Here is a 24241-nt window from a genome sequence, read left to right on the forward strand (position 1 = left end):
TGAGATAGAAGAATCTTCCCCGAGTGAATATGAAGATGATGCTGAGGTAGATTTTTCTCAACCTCCAATATATGACTTGAGCGATGATGAGGGAGAAATCAAAGACTTTGATCAAGATATGGTTGAAGTGGAAGAAATTTGCAAAGAAATGGAAGAATTCATAGAAGATTATAAGGGGATAGAACTTATAGAACCACTGGAAACACCTATCCCAAGGCCATTACCGACCAACACAAACTTCAAGTGGGTTAAATCCTTTCCTTTTATCTTCAATCTTCCACTTGAATATGGTTTGCTTGAAACAGATGGCCAGCTTAGAGCTCTCTGTGGCTTTAAGAGTAAAAGGGAAATGGCTCGTACTCAGAGCTGGTGCACAAGGTTCAATAAGGTTCTACACTTCAACTCGAAGTGTAAGGATTGGTGTCAAGCTCAATCGAATGGATCTCGGAAGACGTTTGGTCACCTTGGTGAGAATATAACTTCTGAACCGCTCGAATGGAAGCATATAGATCCAAACAAAGGTGGATTTAAAAGCAAAATTTGGGATCCTGGAAAATATTCTGATATTTGTCACTCTGGGAGCCTGCAAATCTATTTGAAGTTGCTTAGAAGATTTACGTGCCTAGTTTGGGACCCCGGAGGATATTGGTATTCCAAGCACTGGTGGAGATTTTTGGACGAATTCAAGCACAAGCCACCATAACAGGAGCTCATCAAATGTCCAAGTTAAGGACTTTAACTAAAAGTGCTAGGTGGGAGACAACCCACCATGGTATGATCGTTCCTTTTATTTTACTCTATTTTTGAATTTTGTTTGAACCTGAATTTCTGCATCGCATTCATTGCATTTTGCATTCTGCATGCTGCATCAAAAAAAAAAATCGCACGCGACGCGACAGCATCGCCGACGCGTCCGCGTCACAGGTGCGATGGGAAGAAAACAAGGTTGAACAGAGAGTCACGCGAGAGCGTGGCTGGAGGCGTGCCTTTGGCACAAATTGTCCCACGCAACCGCGTCGTTGATGCATCCGCGTCAATTGCGAAAAACTGCCTCCCACGCATCCGCGTCACCCACGCGAACGCGTGGATCTGTAAAATCGACGTAAAGGGTGCATGGCAGAGAGTTATGATGGAGCGGGGCTGGAATGATGCTAGCAGCACAAGCCCCACCACGCGAACGCGTCACCCACGCATCCGCGTCATATTGGAAATAAGGCCATTCACGCGATCGTGTCACCCACGCGACCGCGTCACCCTAAAAATTGGCAAAAAGGGTTTCGAACAGAGAGTTGTGCGACCGCGAGGCTGCCCTCGTGCCAATCGCACAAATCAGGCCACGCGATCGCGTGATCCATGCATCCGCATCACATGACCTTATCGCGCACCACGCGACCGCGTCACAAGCGGCGCACAGCTTATCCAGATCAGCCAAATATCTTATATTTTCTTTTCCAAATCTAAATCTTTTCTTTCCTTTCTTTTTCTTTTTCTTTCTTTTTCTTTTAATCGGTGTTGAAAATTTATTTGGATCATTATTTTGCTCATGGATTGTTTAAGGACTTGTTTAACAATTATTTATTATTTTTCTATAGGGTTACTTGCATGTTCAAATTAATATTTTCCATACCTTATTTAACATGCATGCTATGTGTTTGTGAAAACGCCCATATGGCATTTTGCACTACTTTTTTTTTTAGATTTCTTTTAAATCTACTACTCTAAATGCCTACTTTTCACAAAATCCTTCTTATATTTTATTAATCAAATATAATTGTTATTACAAGCATATTTTTAGTTTGAAAGACTTGGTAATCTAAATGGGACATTGAATGCTTGATCTATGCTACTCATGCCCTTGCCGGCATGCCAATAAACACCTTGCATTTATTTGTCATTACATGCACTTGCTATATTTCCATTGATGACTTTTCACATGTAGTCATGACCATGTGTTAACATCATTCTTCTTTACTATGCTTTGATTACCACCGTTCCCATTCTTCTCCTTGCTCTAACCCTTAGCTTTAAAAGTTACTTTCTTTTTCTCTTTTCAGGATGGCCACCAGGAAGGGTAAAAAGAAAAACTCCACAACGAGCGCCGGCTGAGGAACCACAACCCACGCCCACCTGCACATCGTTGCATGCACCGAGGACGGTGCAATCTTTAAGTGTGGGGAGGTCGATACTGATCTCCATGGGTTAGTTATTTTCTGACTCAATACCAATGTTTAAACTTCTCCATGGTTAGTTCTTGCATTTGCATGTTTGATTGCATTATAGTTTGTTTTTGTGCATATTTTACCACTTGGTTGAAGTAATATTTTCTTTTTCAAGAAACCTTTTATAGTATTTCACTAAGTTGAATAAAACTTTTTGAAAAACTTGTTTGAAGAAATCTTATTTTGGAACATGGTTTAAAGCTCGAACACACAAAACTAGTGAGATTTTGAGCCTATTTGATTGGTTGCATTTTATCAACCAATATTTTATTTTTGGTGTGTGTTGTTCTCTCTGAAATTGTGATCTTTGTCTTGCTTGATTCTATATTTTCATTGTTTAATGTATGCATACACTTATATGATTGAGGCCTTATTTCACTAAGTTTACATACCCATATGGCATTACCCTTTCATTATCCTTTGCAAACCAATTTGAGCCTAATTTACCCATTTGTTCTTTACTTTAGCTCATCACTAACTTTAAGTGGAAAACAATAATGTCCTTAATTTGAATCCTTGATTAGCTTAGACTAGTGAAAGTGCTCATGAATTAAGTGTGGGAAAAGTGGGTTTGGAAACGTTTGGTTTGGGAATTGAGTATGTTAGACTTTCTGTGAAAATGTGAAAAATGTTAAGAACATGTTTATGCATTCAATACCTTAATCATATGCATTGAAAAAAAAGAAAAGAAAAATAAAAAAAAAGTAAAAAAGAAAAGAAAAAGAGCAAATAAAAAAAGAGGACAAAATGTCCCAAAGTAAGTGTTGGCATCAATGCATATGTACTAAACTCAATTTTAGGATGCATGAATATGTGGAAAACACAGTTAATGGGAAGTTAGATTTTGTATTTTAATTAAATGGATTGTCTTAAATTAGGTGGAAAGTTTATGTTAATTAAGGATTCAGATTTTTAGTCCACTTGGCCAAATACAATCCTACCTTGACCCTAACCCCATTACAACCCTTAAAAGACCTCTTGATTTGTGTATTGGTGCATTAAATTTTTGTTGATTGTTAGATGAAGAGCAAGCTATAGAAAGCAAGATTAGTAGAGAATTGAGAGAATTGACCCTAGACACTTGAGAGTTAGAATGATATACACTACCAGTAAGGGTTCAGTGCTTGATTCTATGTTCCCTGCTTTCATTAGCTATCTTCTTACAAGTTTACTTGCTTTTTATTGTATAATTTGAATTAGTGGAATTCGATTCATATTTGTCTTGGAGAACTTATTTACTTTTAACCAAGTAGGTAGAAACATTTTGCATGTAGCTGCATTCACATAGATAGGTTGCATTGCATACTCTCTATCATTCCTCTTCACTCCTTTATAGCTTCTCTTGAGCTTAGCATGAGGACATGCTAATGTTTAAGTGTGGGAAGGTTGATAAACCACTATTTCATGGTTCATCTTATGCTCAATTGAGTGGTTTTTATTAACTCTTTACCCATTTATTCATACTAATCGCATGTTTTATGTTTTCCTTCCGGAATTTGTGCTATGATTGAAAACATGTTTCTTTGGACTTATATTTGCTAATATTAATCCTCTCTTATTACCATTAGATGCCTTGATATGTGTGTTAAGTGATTTCAGAGATTACATGGCAGGAATGTCTTAAAGGATGGAAAGGAAACATGCAAAAATGGAAGGAAAGCTTGAAACGGAGTTCTTGAAGAAACTGGCAGCGACGCGATCGCATGGGCAATGCGGCCGCGTGTCAGTGCGAAGATCTGTGCGACGCGAACGCGTGACTGACGCGATTGCGCGCCTTGAGAGAAACGCATATGACGCGGACACATGACTGACACGGCCGCGTGACATGGAAAACTCCAGATGACGCGACCGCGTGACCCACGCGGACGCGTGGACAGAGGCCACGCACCAGAAATTACAGAAAACGATCCTAGCATTTTTTGAAGCCCTTTTCGGCCCAAATCTAAGTCCAGAAGGCACAGATCAGAGGTTATGAAGTGGGGGAATGCATCTGAAAAAAGGGGGAGCCAATTAGTTACTTTTGATAGTTGAGATATAGTTTTAGTGAGAGAGGTTCTCTCCTCTCTCTTAGGGATTAGAATTTAGAAATTAGGATTTTTAGAAATTAGGATTTATTTCAACTCTTCATATCAGGTTCAATATTCCTTTATTTTGATTTCTCTTCTACTTTGAGATATTTTAATGCTTTTATTTATGTTTGATTTATGTTGCCCAATTGGCTTATGAATACTTTCCATGTTAGGATTATACATTATTGAGATGTTTTCAGATTTATGATTTTAATTCAGCTTTTTACATTCTTGTCTTGGGTTAAGAAATCAGTAACTCTTGAGTTATCAACTCAACTTGATCGATAACCGCTATCTTTGCCAATTAGCTTGAACTTCTATAATCCCAATCTTTTCCTAGGAATTAACTAGGATTTGAAGATCAATCTAATTAGCCACTTGACCTTCCTTTGCACCAGCAGAGGTTAATTAAGTGGAATTAAGATTCAATTTTCATCATCATTGATAAGGATAACTAGGATAGGACTTCTAATTTCTCATACTTTGCCAAGAGTTTATTTTACAGCCATTTATTTATTTTACTTGTCATTTATCATATTTGCTCATCGTTCTTAAAACCCCCAATTTACAAAACTCATAACCAATAATAAGAACATACCTCCCTGCAATTCCTTGAGAAGACGACCCGAGGTTTAAATACTTCGGTTATCAATTTCATTAGGGGTTTGTTACTTGTGACAACCAAAATGTTTGTACGAAGGGATTTTCTGTTGGTTTAGAATCTATACTCACAACGCGACTATATTTTTATAAAATTCTTTACTAGCAAAAATTCCGACGTCAATCCTCAATGCCCAACTACCATTGTAATGTCAAAAATTCACTTCACATCTCTAAAAGCTAGTTCATATATCGAAATTGAGGTAATATTAGAATAAGATTAATAATTTTATTATGAGATCTGACTGCAATATTGATTGATGTAATTAATTTAGGTTTTTTATTTTTTTAGATTGTCACTACTATGTGTCTGATTTTGAATAGACAAAATATTAGAAGATTTGAAGAAAAAATTTACTATCTCCCCCTACTATTGTCGTAAGGTGTATTGAATTCAATTTTGGGTGTATTTGTGTAATATATATTTTTGGTGTATTAAATATTTCTTTTGGTGTTTCACAAATGCTACAGAATATAGCTATTGGGAATCATGAGGGCGGCGATTTCTTACAGCCAAAAACAAAAAAGCCGTTTAAGATTGAAGACTACAAAATGTTCATACGTTTTTTGGACCTGAAAAAATTGACATCCCATCCATATGTAAGTTTTCGTTTCTAAAACTTCTTATCACAATTCTTTGGTTATGTGCCAATTAAATCAAAACACTGTTCAATATAGCCATAATTCAGATATTTGCACCAGTTTGCTACACGGAGCATTGGTGGATATGGGTGACTGATGTTAGAAAGAAAAAATTTTGTATCCTTGACCCGTATCACAAAGCGTGTCCCTCCAAACCCAAAATGAAGCTTAATAAATTTGTTATAAGTTTATTTTGTTGTTTATATTTTAGGATTTGGGTGTAGTTTTGTTCAAAATAAGGTGTAGTATGGGATCTTTTGGGTGTAACCAGGTATTAAATTTATTCTTTTTTATATTTTGCTTTATCTTTTGTTTTTAGGGGTATGTGATTTTTTCAGAAGAATGAGGGTATATGCCGGGGGCACCTCTCAAGAAATATGATCGTGAAATTGAACTGCCATACATCAATATTTTAGGTAAAAAAATAGAGTATAAATTTTTTTCTCTGAAAATTGTATTTTTTTTTACTGTCCTATTTTAATTTGCTAATTTATTTTTGATTTTTAGCTATAATTGTGCTATTTATGTAATGAAATGGCTTGAAATAATCGAGTCTCAAAACATTAAAAAGGGAAAATATAACTGGGACAATTGGATACAGGTAATTATGTTTAAAACTATATAACTCTCTATTACTTTACTAAATTAACGGAGTTCATTAAAAAAATATTTTTTTTAAACTGTAGGCGGAGGTGGATCACTTTAGAGTTGAATATGCTTCGCGGATTTTGTTTCATGAAATGAATCGAGACAGAGATACAGCCATTAGGGAAAGCGAAGCAATAAGATTGTCCAAGCCTTCTGCAGTGTTGTTAAGTCTATATTGTCAAATAAATTCAGATGATATTGACAGTAATTAGTTTGAATGTTGTGTAGTCTTGGAATAGTTTGAACAGTTTTTGTAAAGTTTGTGAATATTTAATCTAATCTTATTATAAATTGTTTTTGCATAAATAAACTATTTGTGCTGTATTCAAAAGTTGTCAATTACAGTTTGAAAAAAAATCAAGGAAAACAACACCAAATGTGCTAATACGCTGAATTACTTTGATAATAATATACCCAAATATAATCGGTATACTCTTAAATTGAGTCTTCACATATTTCCATGGAAAAACCACCCAAGAGTAGTGGAAATTCAGAAATTTGAATTGTTAACCTCTTTAGGATTTGATTGTATATGTATTATAAATTTAAAACAAACAAATATAAACAAGACACTAATTACCAACACAAACAGCAGCATCTGAAAAATATAAAAAAGGAAAATATCAAAAACAAGAGAATGCAAAAATACACCAAAAAAAATTTGATCGTTACACCAAAATACTGCCATTATACACCCAAAAACCTATCCCCTACTGTTGGATCTCTGAACTGATAATTCATAACATGTCCATGATATTGGCTGGAATTTGGTTGCACCACTGATCCGCCATAAAAACTGTTCAACTGGAAAAAATAAACTCACGCACATATTAGCAAAACTATTAACAAAAAAAAAAAACTCAATTACCTCCTATTTAAAGAATATCACTTTTATCTTGCTTAGAGCTTTCATTTTCTTTTTCTTTAAGTCATTTACAATCTGTTTGTCCAACTTTGAACCTAGTCTATTTTTGGGACGTCCTTTTGTTCTCACTGTTGGAGGGTTTTGAAGCTCGTTAACGGATTCCAAGTTAGCATCTTCGTGAGATAACGAACATATCCCTTTCCTTTTGGCTTTCAGCTCTTACATTTCAACCACGACGTTATCATAGGTGCGGTGCAGAATGACGGTGAGCTCCTCGGATTCTGATGCAAATTTGCATATATTTTGCAAACGAAACACCAATTCGTCAAACCTCTTGCTTTTTGGCTCCAACAGTGGCTTGTCGTGGCTGCTCTTCATATGTATGTGTGTGTGTCTCCTCTTTACATTCTTGCTCCATCGTTCTAATATGTATCTCGGTGACACTCTATTTACTTGTTCAAAGCTTAACATGCTGAGGGAGTGACGACACAATATCCCTCTTAACTTGAATAGTAAGCACTGACATTTCACTTGGGATGTTACCGAGTTATATGTAACCGCAAACTTGTTGAATGTTGAGTTGGAAACTTGTTCTACAACTTCGTATATTGAATAGCCTAGAGCAGAGTTTATTGATCTTGTGATGCGATTCACCTTACCTCTGAATTGTGCTTTGACTTTCCTGAACTTCTGGTGAATGTACACCTGTTGAAACTGAGCTTCTATTGAGGATTTTGTTACACACAGTATGATGGTGTGAAAATCTGCAGCATCCAATTCTCTCTCTGTTTGCTCCCTGCTTCCGAGGCAATTATCGTATTGTTTGACGAATTGGATAAGTGAGATATTCCGTGTAATGAACTTGTTAAAAAACACATACATGCTCTCACTCTTTTGTGTGCTTCTCATCCCGGTCCAAAAGTGGTGATCGAGATAAATTGGAATCCATATATGATAGCCTTCGTAAAGCTCTACAAAAAATACCTAAATCAGACTATAATACACCAAAAAATATGTAATTTACACCTTTGCTGCAGATTTTAAAAGACATTACCTGAAAGCCACTTGTTGTCCACAAGACCATACTTCGTTATAAAATCATTCCAATTCCTATCAAATGATTTTTTGGTATGAGAGTTCCAAACAACACGGCTCATTTCTTGTTCAATTTTTAGGTGTCTCTAGTAGCTGTTTAATTTGCTTGGAATTTTCTTCATGATGTTCCAAATACACCAACAGTAAATTATTGTGGGCATACAAGCCTCGATAGCCCTTTGCATTGATGCGCATTGATCAGTGAGAATCCCTTTTGGAGCATTTCGTCCCATGCAACGAAGCCAACATTCAAATAACCATTTGAATGATTGAATATCTTCGTTTTTCATCATAGCGCATCCGAAAAGTGTTGACTGACCATGGTGATTCATCTTGATAAAAGAACCAAAAACTAGATTATACCTGAAATAGATTACGACAAAGCAGAATTAAAATCGTTAAATACACCGAAATAATAACTGTCTATACCCAAAAACATCCAATATACACCTCTGCATCAAATTTACAAAACAACATTAATTCAACATCATAAACCAGAACAACATATTACCTGTTTGTATTGTAGGTGGTGTCAAATAAAATAACATCTTCAAAATACTCACAGGCAGCCCTGCTCCTTGCGTCCGCCCAAAAAGCAAGCTTAATCAACTGATCATCCTCGAGTTCGAGCTCGGAAAAAAATTCTGATTCTTCTCTTTCATTCTTAATAAGTATTTTCTGAATTCTTTTGCACTCTCTAGTTTCGAAACATTCCGCACTTCTCTCGTAGTGTAATTTCTCACGTCTTTTTTTATAAAATTTAACTCGCGGTGACCCCCTGGCTACTGCCACAAATGATTGGTAAGTTTTGCTTGGTCTGATACCGACTTTCTCGTTATTCTCTATTGTACGACTCACGAACATACTTAGTTCCCTGTGCTGTTTAAGCATCTCTGCTTGATTTGCACAACAAAGATGTGAATGATGCAACACAACCTTGGAAATGATCCAAACACCGATGTCCTCCAATATGTGCATATAAATTCTTGCGGGACAATTTAATCCTGCTGAGGGGTTTGTCTTCTCCGTCAGAGATATTTATGATTTCCATTTTCTCTCTCTGCTACATGTAATCAATTAATTCTTAATTTCGTTTCTTTTCTTATTTGTGCTCCGAACTCTTGTAGAAAAACCTGCAGCTTTCGAATAATCCTTTTAGAATTTTGCAACATCTTCAAGGGTGTTAAAAGTCATCCCAACTTTGAGAATAAATTGTTCATCAATATCATAGAGGGGCTATATAATATACCAAAAAAAGTCCAAAATACACCATATTAAAACAGGCATAAACTATAGAATGCAAATACAACTATAAAATCATTATAAAAAATAACAAAAATCATATTAATGAATCATCGTCAAACAGAAACTAAAACAATTCAACTAAAAGAATAAGATAATTCACCCTCAATCAGATGAAAAGTCATAAATTGTAAATACACCTAAACTTTCTTAAGGTACACCCAAATATTCCTGATTTACACCCGAAAGTCTGATATAAAATGCATAAAATTCATGAGAACTAGTACGTTACATTTAATTCAAACAACAAACAATGAATAGTAAATTTTACAAGCAAGGTTCACAACATTATTCGGCTCCACAATCATAAACTACTAACAAAAATATTAACTGGAATTAAACCACATCTCAAAAACTTCATTGGAATCAAATTCAAAATTTATTTCGCTCTGGTTCAGCTGACAATCTGAAGTTGAATCATCCATTATCTTCAAAACGATTTCAGAGCTTGATTTCAGGAACAATGAAAATCAAGAAAAAGGAAGAAAGAGAATACAGAGAAAAATGCACGAAAGAGATCGAAGAGAAAAGGCAAAAAAACGCAGAAGAAATTTGAAAAAGGAAATGAAATCCTTTCGAAAATGGAAGTTATATATTCTTGCGCGTTGATTGAAAAATCTGTTAAGAAGCACGTGGACTAGACGTGCCAGTAGAGGTGCATTTTAGGTATAAATGAGTATATGGATTTGTAAGACGTGTATAACAAAAACATTTGTATGTGGAGATTAATTCTTTATACTATTAGTATTTAGAATTTAAGATTTAGAATTTAGAATTAGTCAAATATTAATAAAAAATAATATATTTTATTAGTAATATAACTTAGTTTATTTCTTATTGTTAAATATAAAAATACTATTTTAAGTTTGATTAATTCTATTAAGGGTGCATATGGGTCGGGTGAAATCGGGTTCACCATGACCTGAATCCGACTCTAAATAATGATCGGGTCTACTTTTAAGACCCTTACCCGATCCTAGACCCGGTAAAATCATACTACTCTCAGGCCACACTAAAACCAGGTATTTACTGGGAGAAATCCAAGTCTTAATAAATGTTATGTCAAAAAATTATGATGCACTCATTTATAAAAAAGAAAAAATAGTTGTTGCAGAAAAGTTGATAATCATACTTGAACTTGAATTTGTTCATAAATTCTAATTTCATGCCTTTTTTGATTTATTTCCTAATTCAACAAATGTGATTAAAAATAAAACAATAACCTTATAATCAATATAACATAATAATAGAATTAATTTAAAACATATATACCTTTTTAGTAGCTCTAAGATGCACATAGAATGGGTGAAACTGGGTTTACCTTAATTCGGACCCAACTCTAAATAAAAATCGAATCCATTTTTAAAATTCTTATCCAATTTTGTACCCAATAAAACCACACCAAATTAATCCTAAAATATTCGAGTCAGGGCCGGATCTTCTGACTATCCTGCATTCCTGCTCATGTGTACCCCTAAATTCCACTATCTCCTCCCGCTCCTTCCTTTTACTGTTTTACATGCTACACAACTTTCAAACGGGAGAAAGTTCTTTAAACCTTAACCTGAAATATTTCATGACTCATATTTGACATGACAAGGCACTGGCAGGGAAGAAAGAAAGATAGTTGCTTGAAAATTAAATTCAATAATTCATAGCAGATGAAGATCTTGATGAGATAGGTTTTCCACACTTTACCAAAATCTCAATGCACATCAACGATCTCAGTCTCAGCAATTCTTGAACACACTGGTATGCAATTTACATTCAAACAGCTTTTTCATACACTTGCATCCCACTACAACTTTTCATTTCAATATATCAATGACCCTTCTCTTCTATTATGATGAAAGTTATTAGCATAGAATTATTGAATGTAATTGTAGAACATTATTTAATCCTTAGTAATTGTTTCTGTTAGGGGAGCTCAGAGATTTTATTAAGGAAATGGACAAAGTTTCTGATCTGCCAAAGATAATCCTGCATGACATTCTTTCAAGATTGCCTTACAAAGATGCTGCAAGGACCAGTGTTTTGTCCAAGGCTTGGCATGAAACATGGTCCTCATTTCCCATCTTGGTCTTCGACGGCTCTCGATGCGTGCGCGTGCACTGGAAGGATAGAAAAGATCCCGTGAAGATACAAGACAACAGGAGGAAAGCCAACAGCTTCCTCAAATCTGTGGACAGGACACTTGTTAGGTTCCACCACCACGGCTTTGCCATCAAAGAATTTAACCTGAGTATGATGTTCTTCCATCCTCGGTTCATGCCACATCTCGTCGACCGGTGGATGAAGATAGTAGGTGAAAGTAGCAGTATTCAGGTGCTAAAGCTTGAACTTCAACTTGCTGACTGTTTCTTTGGATGTGAGTTTGGCTCTCATAATTATTACTACTTGCCACCAGATGTACTGAAAGCCAAGTCATTAACTGAATTAGTGTTGTTAGGGAAGATTAGAGCAGACAAATTGATTGTAAATCACAGAATTAGGTTCCCTATGTTGCGGATATTGTCCTTAGTTTATGTTTATTTGGGACATGAACAAGCGCTTGAAGATCTCATTTCTGGTTGTCCTATGATTGAGGACTTAATATTGGAGCACTGTGTTGGGTTGGAAAATGTAAAAGTACATGATTTGCCTAAGCTAAAGTCTGCTAAGTTTTATGGATTTCGTGAAATTCATGTTGATGTGCCGAGTCTAGAGAATCTTCATCTTGGTAATGACGAATTATTCCCTTGTGATATCAGTATAGACAAGTGCAGAAATTTGAAGGTGTTTCTTTTAGGGCCTGTGAGTTCTGTTTTTGTCTCTAACCAATGGTTGCGTGAACTTTTTGACAAGTTTCCTTTCCTTGAGAGGTTGGAATTAAAAGGTTGTGTTACATCTGAGAGCCTAATGATCTCCAGTTCTCGCCTCAAGGTTTTGTCCTTCCAGGCTTGCGTAGAGTTGAAGGAAGCTAAGATCGATGCGCCGAATTTAGAGTCATGTAGATATTCTGGACAATCCAGCCACATGCCAGCAGCTATATCTTTTGTGAATTGTTCAAATCAGGTGGATTTTGATTTTGGCTTCCCAATAGAATCTCGTATGGATTTGAAAGGGCTTAGGGCATTTTTCCAGAACATAGCACCAAGAAATGTTATGGTATCCTTGTATCTTGGAATCATGAGAGGTTCATCTGTAAGTGTACATTATCAAATTATGTTTTAGTTGCTAAAATAAAAGTTTACATGGAGAACTTTGATGTCATTTGTGTTGGAATTGTATTTTGGATGAGCAGATTGTGTTCAATGAAGATGTACTACAAAATGTTCAAGTCCCTTTGCCAAGGATCAAAGAATTGAGGTTATCGGTAGCTGAAGAAACTGAAGAGTTGTGTGTGCTTCTTATGAATGATTTGTTTTGGAGCTTCCGTCCTGCTATTATTTCTTTGAACCTGAAACTCTGCAGCAGAATATTCCTTAAGGTTTGTCATTGATTCATTGCCCCTTAACTCCTGATTTAATTGTCCAATGCATGATCAATTTTTTCAGTGGTTTGATTCGTGAAAAAACAAAAATCATTTGAAGGATAATAAAAAGGTAGCCTTCTAAAGATTTACTAAGTTGACAAAATTGATAAATTGTAAAATAGTTTTGTTTTTGTTACATATAAAAGACTGACATGATACTATGTAAGTTTATCATCAATTGTATTTGCCAATTTTTTAAATCTAAAGGATTTTTTTGTGAATTTTAGTTGTTAGTTCTGAATCTTTCAGTTTCGGTAGTTTAAAAATGTTTGATAACTCTATTTTCTGAGTGCTATTGTGTTAATTTATTATATATCAATTTATATTAAAAAAAATGAGAAAGTTTATGAACCAATTCTATACGCAGTAAAGTAAGTAGCCAACTTTTTAAAAAAGAGGAGTGCTAGGAGCTAGCAATTCTGATTTTTAAAAACTAGTTTTACGTTTAAAAAACACGTACTCTCCCACCCCCTTCACCTCTCTAATTCTAGTTGTCAATTGGCCAAATCAATAACAGCTACTATTGGAGAAGCTAAGGTGCAACAAAGAGGAAGAGAGATGCTGCAGTTCAAGTCAAATGAAATGTTGGTGGCATGATTTGAAAGATGTCAAAGTCAGAAGCACTCCTGAGAAATATGAGAACCTCAGTGATTGTGAAGCACTCTTGGATTCATTGCCAATAAATTTTTCTTCCCCGGCTCTGCATCTTAACTTTGAGTTAGAGTGGGACTCATTACAGTAAGACAACTTAAAATATAAAATTACAACTGCAATTTGTTATGTCGTTTTTGTTTTCTTGCCTTCTTTGTGTTTAACTGTTGATGAAACAGTTGAAAGTAATTTATATGTTCTGCTTTAACATTCACATCTAAATTTCATAGTGCATGATGTTTTAACATTTAATATCAGAATAATCAAGCTTTCTCAGATTTTTCATCAAAATAATTAAACTTATAATATAAGATTTTATATTAAAATAATCAAATATTTACAGAATAATCAAATACTTTTTACAGCAGTACATCCAAACTATTTTTTGTAAATAACAAATAAATATTCTTATTTGTTAACTAATTAATATCTGATTTCTGATTTCTAATATCTATGTAGTATTTTTTAACAATCATTTTACATATATATAAAAAATTAGTCACTAATTAACTATTAGATATAGAAATATATATTTAACAACTCAATTTTTTTTATGATACAACTATAAACAAATTTTATTATTTATTTATTGCATATTTGCTTACTCTGTTATGAGTTTATGCCATTTGATTATTTTAGTAGTTAATTATATATATATATATATATATATATATATATATATATATATATATATATATATATATGATGGTTATTTTTAATATATGTAGAATATTTTTATTTTTAATTTATTTCATAAGGAAAGTAACACACTCTATAGATAATAATTTGAAGTGAATAAATTCTAATCTGGATTTACTTTGATAAAATATAGAATTAATTTACATATTTTATAGTTATAATTGTTCATACTTATATAACATAAATTAATTTTTTCTCACTGTAGGTTCAAAAGTTGATGTATAACAATTAAATAAAATTATGGATAACAAAGAAAAATTTTATAGCATTTAATGTATATAAAATTAGACAATCAGAAAAGGGATTTCCCCTCCCTTCTATTGAATTCAATGGAACAACCTGCCTTGAATATAAAGATCCACAAGGTAAAGTGGTATTACAATTGTTCATACCCTGGTCCAATGCTAAGGCCCAGGTTCAAACGATAGATCCAACTCATAAGGTTGGGCACCTCAGTACACCGACCTTCTCTTAAGAAATCGGTGCTCCCCACGACTTGATCCAACGAAGTCGGAAGCAGAGATTAGCTGGCAGATAATAACTACCCCTAAAATCTCTCAATCCACTTCCAAGAGCTATATCGTAACCTCCCTAAGTTAAAGGGACGGTTATCCACCCTAAAAGGTGGAACTACTCCAACGGTGGTTATTGGTTCACCACTATAAATACACTGACACCCTTCAGGTATCTCTAAGTCCCAATACTCTTTAGACTTGCTCACACCCTTGCTGACTTAGGCATCGGAGTGTCTTTGCAGGTACCACCCCCCATTCTCTCACACGTACAAGTCGGACGGAGGCCCTAAAGGCGCAAACCCGCGCGAAAGATTCCTTCCCCAGATGATTGGGCCAACCCAACGAGTCTAGCCCATTAATCTCCAGTTACCCAACGTAACATTGGCGTTGTTGCTGGGGACCCGAGAGATCAACCAGTAATGGCGAACAACTCACCAGAAGATAGTCATACAGCGTCTGATTCCGAACAAGAAAATCCAGACACCGGAAACAATGACGCGGACCTGACCCTTCACCAAGGAACCAACAACCAGCATAGAGAAGGCACCTCTGGGCTTAAGAACCCAAAGGTAAATTCCTCGGAGGGACAAGAGTTCAGAAAGGAAGGGCCACCCCATGCAACCGAGCTAATGGGGCTGGTCCACGGCCACCAAGGTCGTTTGGAACAATTGGAACAGGAATTAGAACAACAACGAGAGGCTGAGCGAAATCTCAGGGAAGAGATAGAAAGACGAAAAGAGTTGGAAGAAAAACTCTTGAAGCTCGAATCCTCCCTTAAAGGTCGAAACTCCCGTGGCGACCGAGAAGAGTCGCCCCTGGGAGGAGAGGACCTGTTCAGTGAGGACATAATGAGGGCGAAAGTTCCAAGAAAATTCAAAAGCCCTGATATGAACCTCTATGACGGAACCACAGACCCGAAGCATCATTTAAGCAATTTCAAAAGTCGGATGTATCTGGCTGATGCTTCTGATGCAACTCGCTGCAAAGCTTTCTCAACTACCTTGTCGAAGGCAGCGATGAAGTGATTCGATAGCCTCCCTCTCAGGCCGGTTACCAGCTTTGAGGACCTCTCGAGAAAATTTCTAATGCTGTTCTCCATCCAGAAGGATAAAGTAAAACACGCACCGAGTCTCCTTAGAGTTAAGCAGGAGGTCGGGGAACCTCTACGTGACTACATGGAAAGGTTCAACAAAGCATGTTTGGAAATTTAAGACCTGCCCACAGAGCCAGTTATCATGGAGTTAGTAAATGGACTTAGAGAGGGCCCCTTTTCTCAGTCCATATCAGAAAGGCATCCCACCTCTTTGAGTGATGTACAAGAGAGAGCAGAAAAGTACATCAACATAGAGAAAAATGCCAGACTACGGGAGCCCAGCTGGCGACAAGGGCCTCCTCACTTAGCAAAAGAGAGAGAAAGGGAGCCCAAGAAAAAAGAGGAGGTCGGTCCCGACAGGCCGAGGAGATATCACTCCTATACTCCTCTAAAAGTCTCCCTAGTGGACGTATACAGAAAAATTTGTAATACTGAAAGGTTGCCGCCCAATAGACCCATCAAAAACAAAAAGGGAGGAAGCCGCGGCGACTACTGTGAGTACCATAAGATGTATGGCCACTCAACAAATGATTGCTACGACCTTAAAAATGTGATAGAAAGGTTGGCCAGGGAAGGCCGACTTGATAGATATCTCATGGAAAGGTCGGACAATCATGGAAAAAGAAAGCGAGATGATGAAGACAGAAGAGACCCACCACCACAAACCCCCGAGAGACACATACATATGATCTCTGGAGGATTCGCGGGAGGGGGACTCACTAAATCATCTCGTAAAAGACACCTGAAGCGAGTTTATCAAGTCGGAAACAAATCCCCCGATCTCCCGACCATCTCGTTCACCAAAGAGGACGGACAGGGGATCATGCCCGAACATGACGACCCGGTGGTGATAACCATGATCTTGGCAAATGCCAACCTCCACAGGACCTTGGTGGACCAAGGGAGTTCGGCTGATATACTCTTTAAGCCCGCATTCAACAAGTTAGGGTTGGACGAAAGGGAGTAAAAAGCTTACCCGGACACCCTGTATGGGCTAGGAGACATGCCAATTAAGCCACTGGGATACATCTCCCTCCACACGACCTTCGAAAAGGGGAAAAATTCCAAAACTCTGAGCATCGACTTTATCGTCATCGATGTCGGGTCGGCGTATAACGCCTTAATGGGCAGGACTACGTTAAATCGGCTCGGAGCGGTGGTGTCAACTCCTCACCTTTGCATGAAATTCCCAACACCTAGGGGAATAGCAACGGTACGAGGAGACCAGAAATTGGCAAGAAAATGCTACAATGAAAGCTTAAACCTCCGAGAAAAGAGCAAGGAAGTTCACACCATAGAGCTCGGGGGAATAAAAGCTAGGGAAGAGCTGTGACCGCAACCGGGTGGAAGAACCGAAGAGGTTCAAATCGGAAAAGAGGAAGAAAAAAACACCAACATAGGGGCCAGCCTAGATGGAGGTTTGAAGCAAAGGCTGATAACGCTCCTGCGAGATAATTCTGACCTCTTTGCTTGGAAAGCTTTCGACATGACAGGGATAGACCCTCAGCTCATGTCCCACAAGCTGTTAGTACACCCCGGATCGCGACCCGTACAGCAGCGCAGACGCAAGCTCGGAACAGAACAAGCTCAGGTGGTGGAGGAGCAAGTACAAGCCCTCTTGGAAGCCGACTTCATCTGAGAGGTCAAGTACTCGGCATGGCTAGCAAATGTAGTGCTAGTCAAAAAGCAAAACGGCAAATGGAGGATGTGCGTCGACTACACCAACCTGAACAAAGCATGCCCCAAAGACCCATATCCACTTCCCAGTATTGACACTCTAGTAGACGCAAGCTCAGGGTATCAATACTTGTCGTTTATGGATGCTTACTCGGGATACAACCAAATCCCGATGTACAAACCAGATGAGGAAAAAACTTCATTCATCACACCTAGAGCAAACTACTGCTATGTGGTGATGCCATTTGGATTAAAAAATGCCGGGGCCACATATCAAAGGTTGATGAATAAAGTGTTCGCTTCCCACCTTGGGAACTTAATGGAGGTCTACGTAGATGACCTGCTAGTGAAAACTAAGGAGGAAATCGACCTCTTGACAGACCTCTCACAAGTTTTCAACACCTTAAGGTCGCATGGGATGAGACTAAATCCCACAAAATGTACCTTTGCAGTGGAGGCGGGAAAATTTCTAGGGTTCATGCTAACACAAAGGGGAATCGAAGCAAACCCCGATAAGTGCAAAGCTATCCTGAAAATGAAAAGTCTGACTTGTCTGAAGGAGGTCCAACAATTAAATGGAATGCTTGCTGCTCTTTCCAGATTCCTGGCGGGATCGGCACTAAAATCCCTTCCACTATTCTCTCTACTAAGAAAAGGATGCCAGTTCGAATGGACTCCGGAATGCGAAGGAGCTTTTTGGGAGTTCAAAAAGTTCTTGAGCTTGCCCCCAATCCTGACCCAACCCGTGGTCGGGGAAGAGCTCATCCTATACTTGTTAGTAGCAAACAGAGCTATAGCATCAGCTCTAATACAGGAAGATGAAGTCGGGCAGCATCCTGTGTACTTCACCAACAAAGTTCTATAAGGCCCAGAACTAAAGTATCAAAAACTTAAAAAGTTTGCATACTCCTTAGTAGTAGCCTCACGCCGATTACAGCCGTATTTCCAAGCACACACGATAAAAATCCGAACGAACCAGCCCATGAAGCAGGTCCTTCAGAAGACGGACATTGCGGGCAGAATGGTTCAATAGGTAATAGAACTCTCCGAGTTCGACTTGAAATATGAAGCCCGAACGGCAATAAAAGCTCAATGCCTCACCGACTTCCTAGCAGAATACGTGGGAGATCAAGAGAAGAAATCCACTACATGGGAGTTATATGTAGATGGGTCCTCCAATAAAGTTGGAAGCAGGGCAGGCATAATATTGGTCAGTGAAGGGGAACGCAAATCGAAGTTTCCCTCAAATTCGAGTTCCCAGCTTCCAACAATCAGGCAGAATATGAAGCTTTGATTGTAGGGTTAAAGCTGGCAGAAGAAGTCGGTGCAACTAAAGTAATGATATTCAACGACTTTCAGGTGGTGACCTCCCAAATAAACAGGGAGTACCAGGCCAAAGATCCCAACATGAAAAAATACTTGGACAAAACCTTGGAGTACTTTAGGCGCTTTGAAGAGACCGAGATAAAGCATATAACTCGGGACCTCAACAACAGGGCAGACGCCCTCTCCAAGCTAGCAAGTACCAAACCAGGAGGGAACAACAGAAGCCTGATTCAAGAAACTCTCCCTGAACCCTCCGTGGACAAAACGGAGGTTGTTCAAGATGTCTTTGAAATCACCGGGTTAGACCTCGGGTGGATGAAGCCCTTAGTCGAATACCTGAAATTCGACATCCTCCCCAAAGAAGAAAAAGAGGCCAAGAAAATCCAGAGGGAAGCACAAAATTACACGCTGGTGAAAAATATCCTCTATAAAAGGGGAATATCAACACCACTACTAAAGTGCGTCCCGACCTCAAAGACAACCGAGATGCTAGAGGAGGTGCACAATGGAATCTGCGGGAATCATCTTGGTGCAAGATCGTTAGCTAGAAAAGGTAATCCGAGCTGGATTTTACTGGCCGATCTTAGAAAAAGATTCCACGGAATTTGTGAAAAAATGCCAACCATGCCAAATGCATGCAAACTTCCATGTAGCCCCTCCCGAGGAACTCATTAGTATAACTTCCCTATGGCCTTTAAAGTGGGGATTGGACTTGCTAGGACCATTCCCATAAGCACCGGGGCAAGTAAAATATCTAATAGTGGGAGTGGATTACTTCACAAAGTTGATAGAAGCAGAACCATTGGCCACCATCACCGCTCAGAGAAGTCGGAAGTTTCTCTACAAGAACATCATCACCAAATATGGGTACCCCACTCCATCACCACTGATAATGGCACTCAATTTACCGACTCAACCTTCAAAAACCTGGTAGCCAGTATGAAAATCAAACATCAATTTACATCAGTGGAACATCCACAAGCAAATGGACAAGTCGAGGCAGCAAACAAGGTCATATTGGCAGGGTTGAAGAAAAGGTTACAGGACGCAAAGGGAGCTTGGGCCGAGGAACTCCCACAAGTACTTTAGGCTTATCGGACCACACCTCAGTCTGCCACAGGAGAAACACCCTTCCGACTTGCTTATGGCATAGAAGCCATGATAATGGTTGAAATCAACGAACAAAGCCCAAGGGTGAACTTCTACGACGAGGTTGGAAACATAAAGGGACACAAAGAAGAACTTGAACTACACCCTGAAGTCCGAGAACGAGCCCATATTAGAGAAGCAAAAACGAAACAAGGAAAGAGCGGGAAAAGTATTTATATGCATGTTAGGGGCATAAAGGTAAAACGACGCAACCATTTAAGAAGTTGCACCGTTACCAAGGTAACCGCCCCCGCGTATGAATACTCAAACCTCTAAGAGACGCGATGTTTGATTTGATGCGACTGTTGAAAGCTTTCAAAAACACTTTGGTTATGAAAAATCACGTCGGTTCCCTATCAGGTCGGCTACAGTCCCGAGTTATGATACTCGACCCTCTTAAAAGAAATTGGGCTCGAGTAGGGGCACTGTTCATACCCTGGCCCAACGCTAAGGTCCAGGTCCAAACGACAGATCCAACCCACAAGGTTGGGCACCTCACCGACCTTCTCTTAAGAAGTCGGTGCTCCCCACGACTTGACCAACGAAGTCGGAAGCAGAGATTAGCTGGCAGATAATAACTGCCCTTAAAATCTCTCAATCCACTTCTAGGAGCCATATCGTAACTTCCTTAAGTTAAAGGGACGGTTATCCACCCTAAAAGGTGGAACTACTCCAACGGTGGTTATTGGTTCACCACTATAAATACACTGACACCCCTCAGGTATCTCTAAGTCCCAATACTCTCTAGACCTGCTCACACCTTAGCTGACTTAGGCATCGGAGTGTCTTTGCAGGTACCACCCCCCATTCTCTCACACGTACAAGTCGGACGGAGCTCCTAAAGGCGCAAACCCGCTCGAAGGCTTTCTTCCCTAGACGATTGGGCCAACCCAACAAGTCTAGCCCATTAATCTCCGGTTACCCAACGTAACAACTATTATGTGCTTTTTTTTTGGATTTTTTTAAAAGTACTTTTTAGAAAAGATGAACAATCAATACTTTTTAAAAAATAAATACAAAACTTATAAGGACAAACACAAGTATAATATTTTTTAAAAGTATTCTTAACTTTTAAATTTTGTAATTATAAATACATATTTTTTAATTATGTTATATGTACACTAAAATTAGTCATTAGAATAAAATACATATTAAAAATTAGTTAAACAATACATACATTTATACATAAATATATAATGGCTAATTTTAATAACTGATTTTTGTATTTTTTTCATTTACTAAATATAAAAGAAGGTATTTATATTTAAAAAAATCGCTTACTAATAAACTGATCTTAAAAATAGCTTTTTAATAAACACAAATAACAATAGTTATACACTTATACTTAATAAAATAATTTTTAAAATATAATAACCATAATAATCATAAAATGGGAGAAAATTTTGATTATGAATGGAACTTTACATTTGAATATTTGTTATATATTTTAGACTTTTTAATATTTTGAATAAGTATAAACTAATTTTCACAAAATATTCTTACGTGATTTCAAAAACTTTTAACTTTTTAAAACTACAAACACATATATACAATCGTTTTTAATTTATCATGTAAAAAAATGATGTATTTACCAGTACAAATATCTTTTTAAAAATTTTTATCAAATCATGCCTTATTTTAATTTACCATATGTTATAATTTTAAAAAAAATTATATTTAAAAATTAATTTTAATAAACTAAAAGTAAGAGTTTTCCTGCATCTAACCACCAATCCTTACAATTAATATAATAAATAAGTAAATAAATATATTAATTAACTCAAATACTTGTCAACAGAAACTATAATAATCCTAGTATATGTTAATAAAATCTAATAATATTTTCATCTATTTATATCAACCATACATTAGAAAATTACCACATGGATAGTCAATTCGATCTCTCCTTGAGGTTTGTTATTCCCTAGACCTGTTAAAGCAAGAAACGTATACTTAAACTTAAACGTGATGATAGAATTAAAAGCTATATAATTGTAATTCATGCAATGCTACAACATTACCTGGTGGTTATTTATTTGCTTGGCTTGGATTTATATTTTCACCTAAACTCAACTCTTTTGGCGGCAGTACTTCTCTGTCCGGCGGCCGCATCAACGCCGGTCCCAGCGTCAACTAATTCATGCTGCATTGAGGATTCATGATTTGGTTTCCCAACAATACATTATGAAGATACCTAGGTTCAACTGCAATGGAAGACCTATTATGAATCATTGCTTGTGGTTGTTGCATCCCTAATGTTCTTCTACTATGACTAAAAGCAGAAAAATTAGCATAATAATTTTGCATATTAGACTGAGATAGTGGCTACTAGTATTATCTGATGATGGCACCATGTTTCAGCTCTTGATAATCAAAACAATGTATTCACAAATTGTGCTTATCTAGTATATGATATTGTTGCCTTTTTAGTTCTCCTTAATTTTAATTTGGATTATATATATACTTTCCAATTATAGTAGGGTAGTTTTGATTTAATTAGCTAAGTTATCATGCTATGTTATTATATATCTAGGCTTTCAATATCCAAACAATTTGATTCTCACAAGCATGTGGTCTCTTGAACTTTTCCATACATTTTATCGCCTTGAGAAACTGGAATTAACGAAATTGCGTTCTATATAGAGATATGCATCTTTCCAGTAGTGCAACTTAAAGTTTTAAAGATTGCTTGGTGTTCTAATTTGGAGAATGCATCGATTAATGCTCCGAGTTTGATTACTTTTACTTATCAAGATTCTAAATTTTCTGTGGCATTGGCAAATATGTCCTTCGCTAGTATTAATCTTACTTGTTTCGAATTTAATGTGGTGGTTGACAATTTAAAAATAATACTCTATTTTATAACAGTTATGCTGCACATACAAGCTTTTTTGGTTTACAAGTTCTACAAGTTGGGCCAAACCCAACAAAAACTACTCTCACCCAACTCAAGTGTGTTAAACACGCGCGATACTCAACCGTGCGCTACTCACCATTATGAACGACTTTTCTTCTTCCTCGATTAAAACTTCAACCACCGAAATTCAAGGCACATTCGAAAACTTTGAAGAAACTTTCAAACTCCTCGCCAACAGTCGATGAAATCAACAAGCAAACATCAAAATCTCCATAAAAAACACCAAAAAGAAAGGAAAAAACATTATTCAAGGTACTGTTTCAGTAATCTTCTAAGTTTTTCAAATTTTTCTTTTGATTTCGAAGATGAAGCATTAAATCGTCGTATTTCTCTTTTATTAAGTAGATTCATTATATATTCTTGGTTTAAAGTAGATATTAAGGTTCTGGTGAAACTGTTCAAGTCGGTTATACTGTTTTACGTACTTTTAGTGAATGGTTAACATATTTTTTATCTGTTTTTGTGCATGTTTGCAAGTTTGGAAGTGAGTTTGTTTACATATAAACTTTGTACTGTATTTCAAGTGAACTCATATTTGGGTGTATATGGCAAATTTTTTGGTGTATATCATCGAATTCGAATGTGACTAGTTCTTATAGTGAAAGTTTGAACTTAAATATCATTTTGAACTCATCATATAATGTTATATAATTAAAAAAATACAGGTGTGTCTGTCTGGTATATATATCAAGAGCATTCAAGTGTAACTGGTACTATTGTAGTTGTACTTCAGCTTGTAGTGTTATTATATGCATGTTTCGTTGACTTGAATATCATTTTGAACTCATATAATGTCATGTAATAAAAAAAATAATAAATATGTATAGGATTGGATTTGGGTGTATGGAGCTGGTATTTGGGTGTATGGAACTGATATTTGGGTGTATCTGGTAGTTATTTGGGTGTATGTTGCTGGTATTTAGGTGTGTGTGACTGGTATTTGGCTGTTATTTTTATCTATTGATAATATTTTTCATTCCTTACAATAAAAATGACAAGCAAGAGCCAAAGTGAAAAAAAATACAATGTAAGCACACACACACACACACACACATATATATCTTAGAACAAGTCAATTTTTTCTAGTATAAATATAGGTTTTTTTTTTTTTTGGTTTCCCACGGTATCCCCCAACCCGGCAGGCCAAGGACTAATCCGCCGCGGTACTGAGCTCCATTTAAGGGTTTGCCGCTGGCCAAT

At 36.9% G+C, this 24241-nt stretch overlaps 1 protein-coding gene across 2 annotated transcripts; it reads left to right on the plus strand.

Moving 5' to 3' along the window:
- The first annotated feature begins 10927 nt into the window (after positions 1-10927).
- Positions 10928-22555, plus strand: LOC112708741 (FBD-associated F-box protein At5g60610-like). Of its 2 annotated transcripts, none has more exons than XM_029288856.2 (5): positions 10928-11252; positions 11422-12683; positions 12784-12969; positions 13532-13752; positions 22213-22555. In XM_029288856.2, the coding sequence occupies exons 2-5, from the start codon at positions 11448-11450 to the stop codon at positions 22259-22261; spliced, it is 1692 nt and encodes a 563-aa protein (XP_029144689.1). In that variant the 5' UTR covers positions 10928-11252; positions 11422-11447; the 3' UTR covers positions 22262-22555. The 2 variants fall into 2 exon arrangements, with proteins under 2 accessions (XP_029144689.1, XP_025616465.2); XM_025760680.3 differs by having other exon boundaries at positions 10953-11252; positions 11432-12683.
- The last annotated feature ends 1686 nt before the right edge of the window (positions 22556-24241 follow it).

This window comes from Arachis hypogaea, chromosome 9 (assembly GCF_003086295.3).
Source record: "Arachis hypogaea cultivar Tifrunner chromosome 9, arahy.Tifrunner.gnm2.J5K5, whole genome shotgun sequence".
Lineage (NCBI taxonomy): Eukaryota > Viridiplantae > Streptophyta > Magnoliopsida > Fabales > Fabaceae > Arachis > Arachis hypogaea.

What these genes read in the sequence shown, in the direction of transcription:
- LOC112708741 (XM_029288856.2), top strand. Translation starts at nt 11,448, where the DNA reads ATGGACAAAGTTTCTGATCTGCCAAAGATAATCCTGCATGACATTCTT. An exon ending in GAATCATGAGAGGTTCATCT is followed by an intron (nt 12,684 to 12,783) that starts GTAAGTGTACAT and finishes TTGGATGAGCAG; the next exon opens with ATTGTGTTCAATGAAGATGT. An exon ending in TTAGAGTGGGACTCATTACA is followed by an intron (nt 13,753 to 22,212) that starts GTAAGACAACTT and finishes TTTTGGCGGCAG; the next exon opens with TACTTCTCTGTCCGGCGGCC.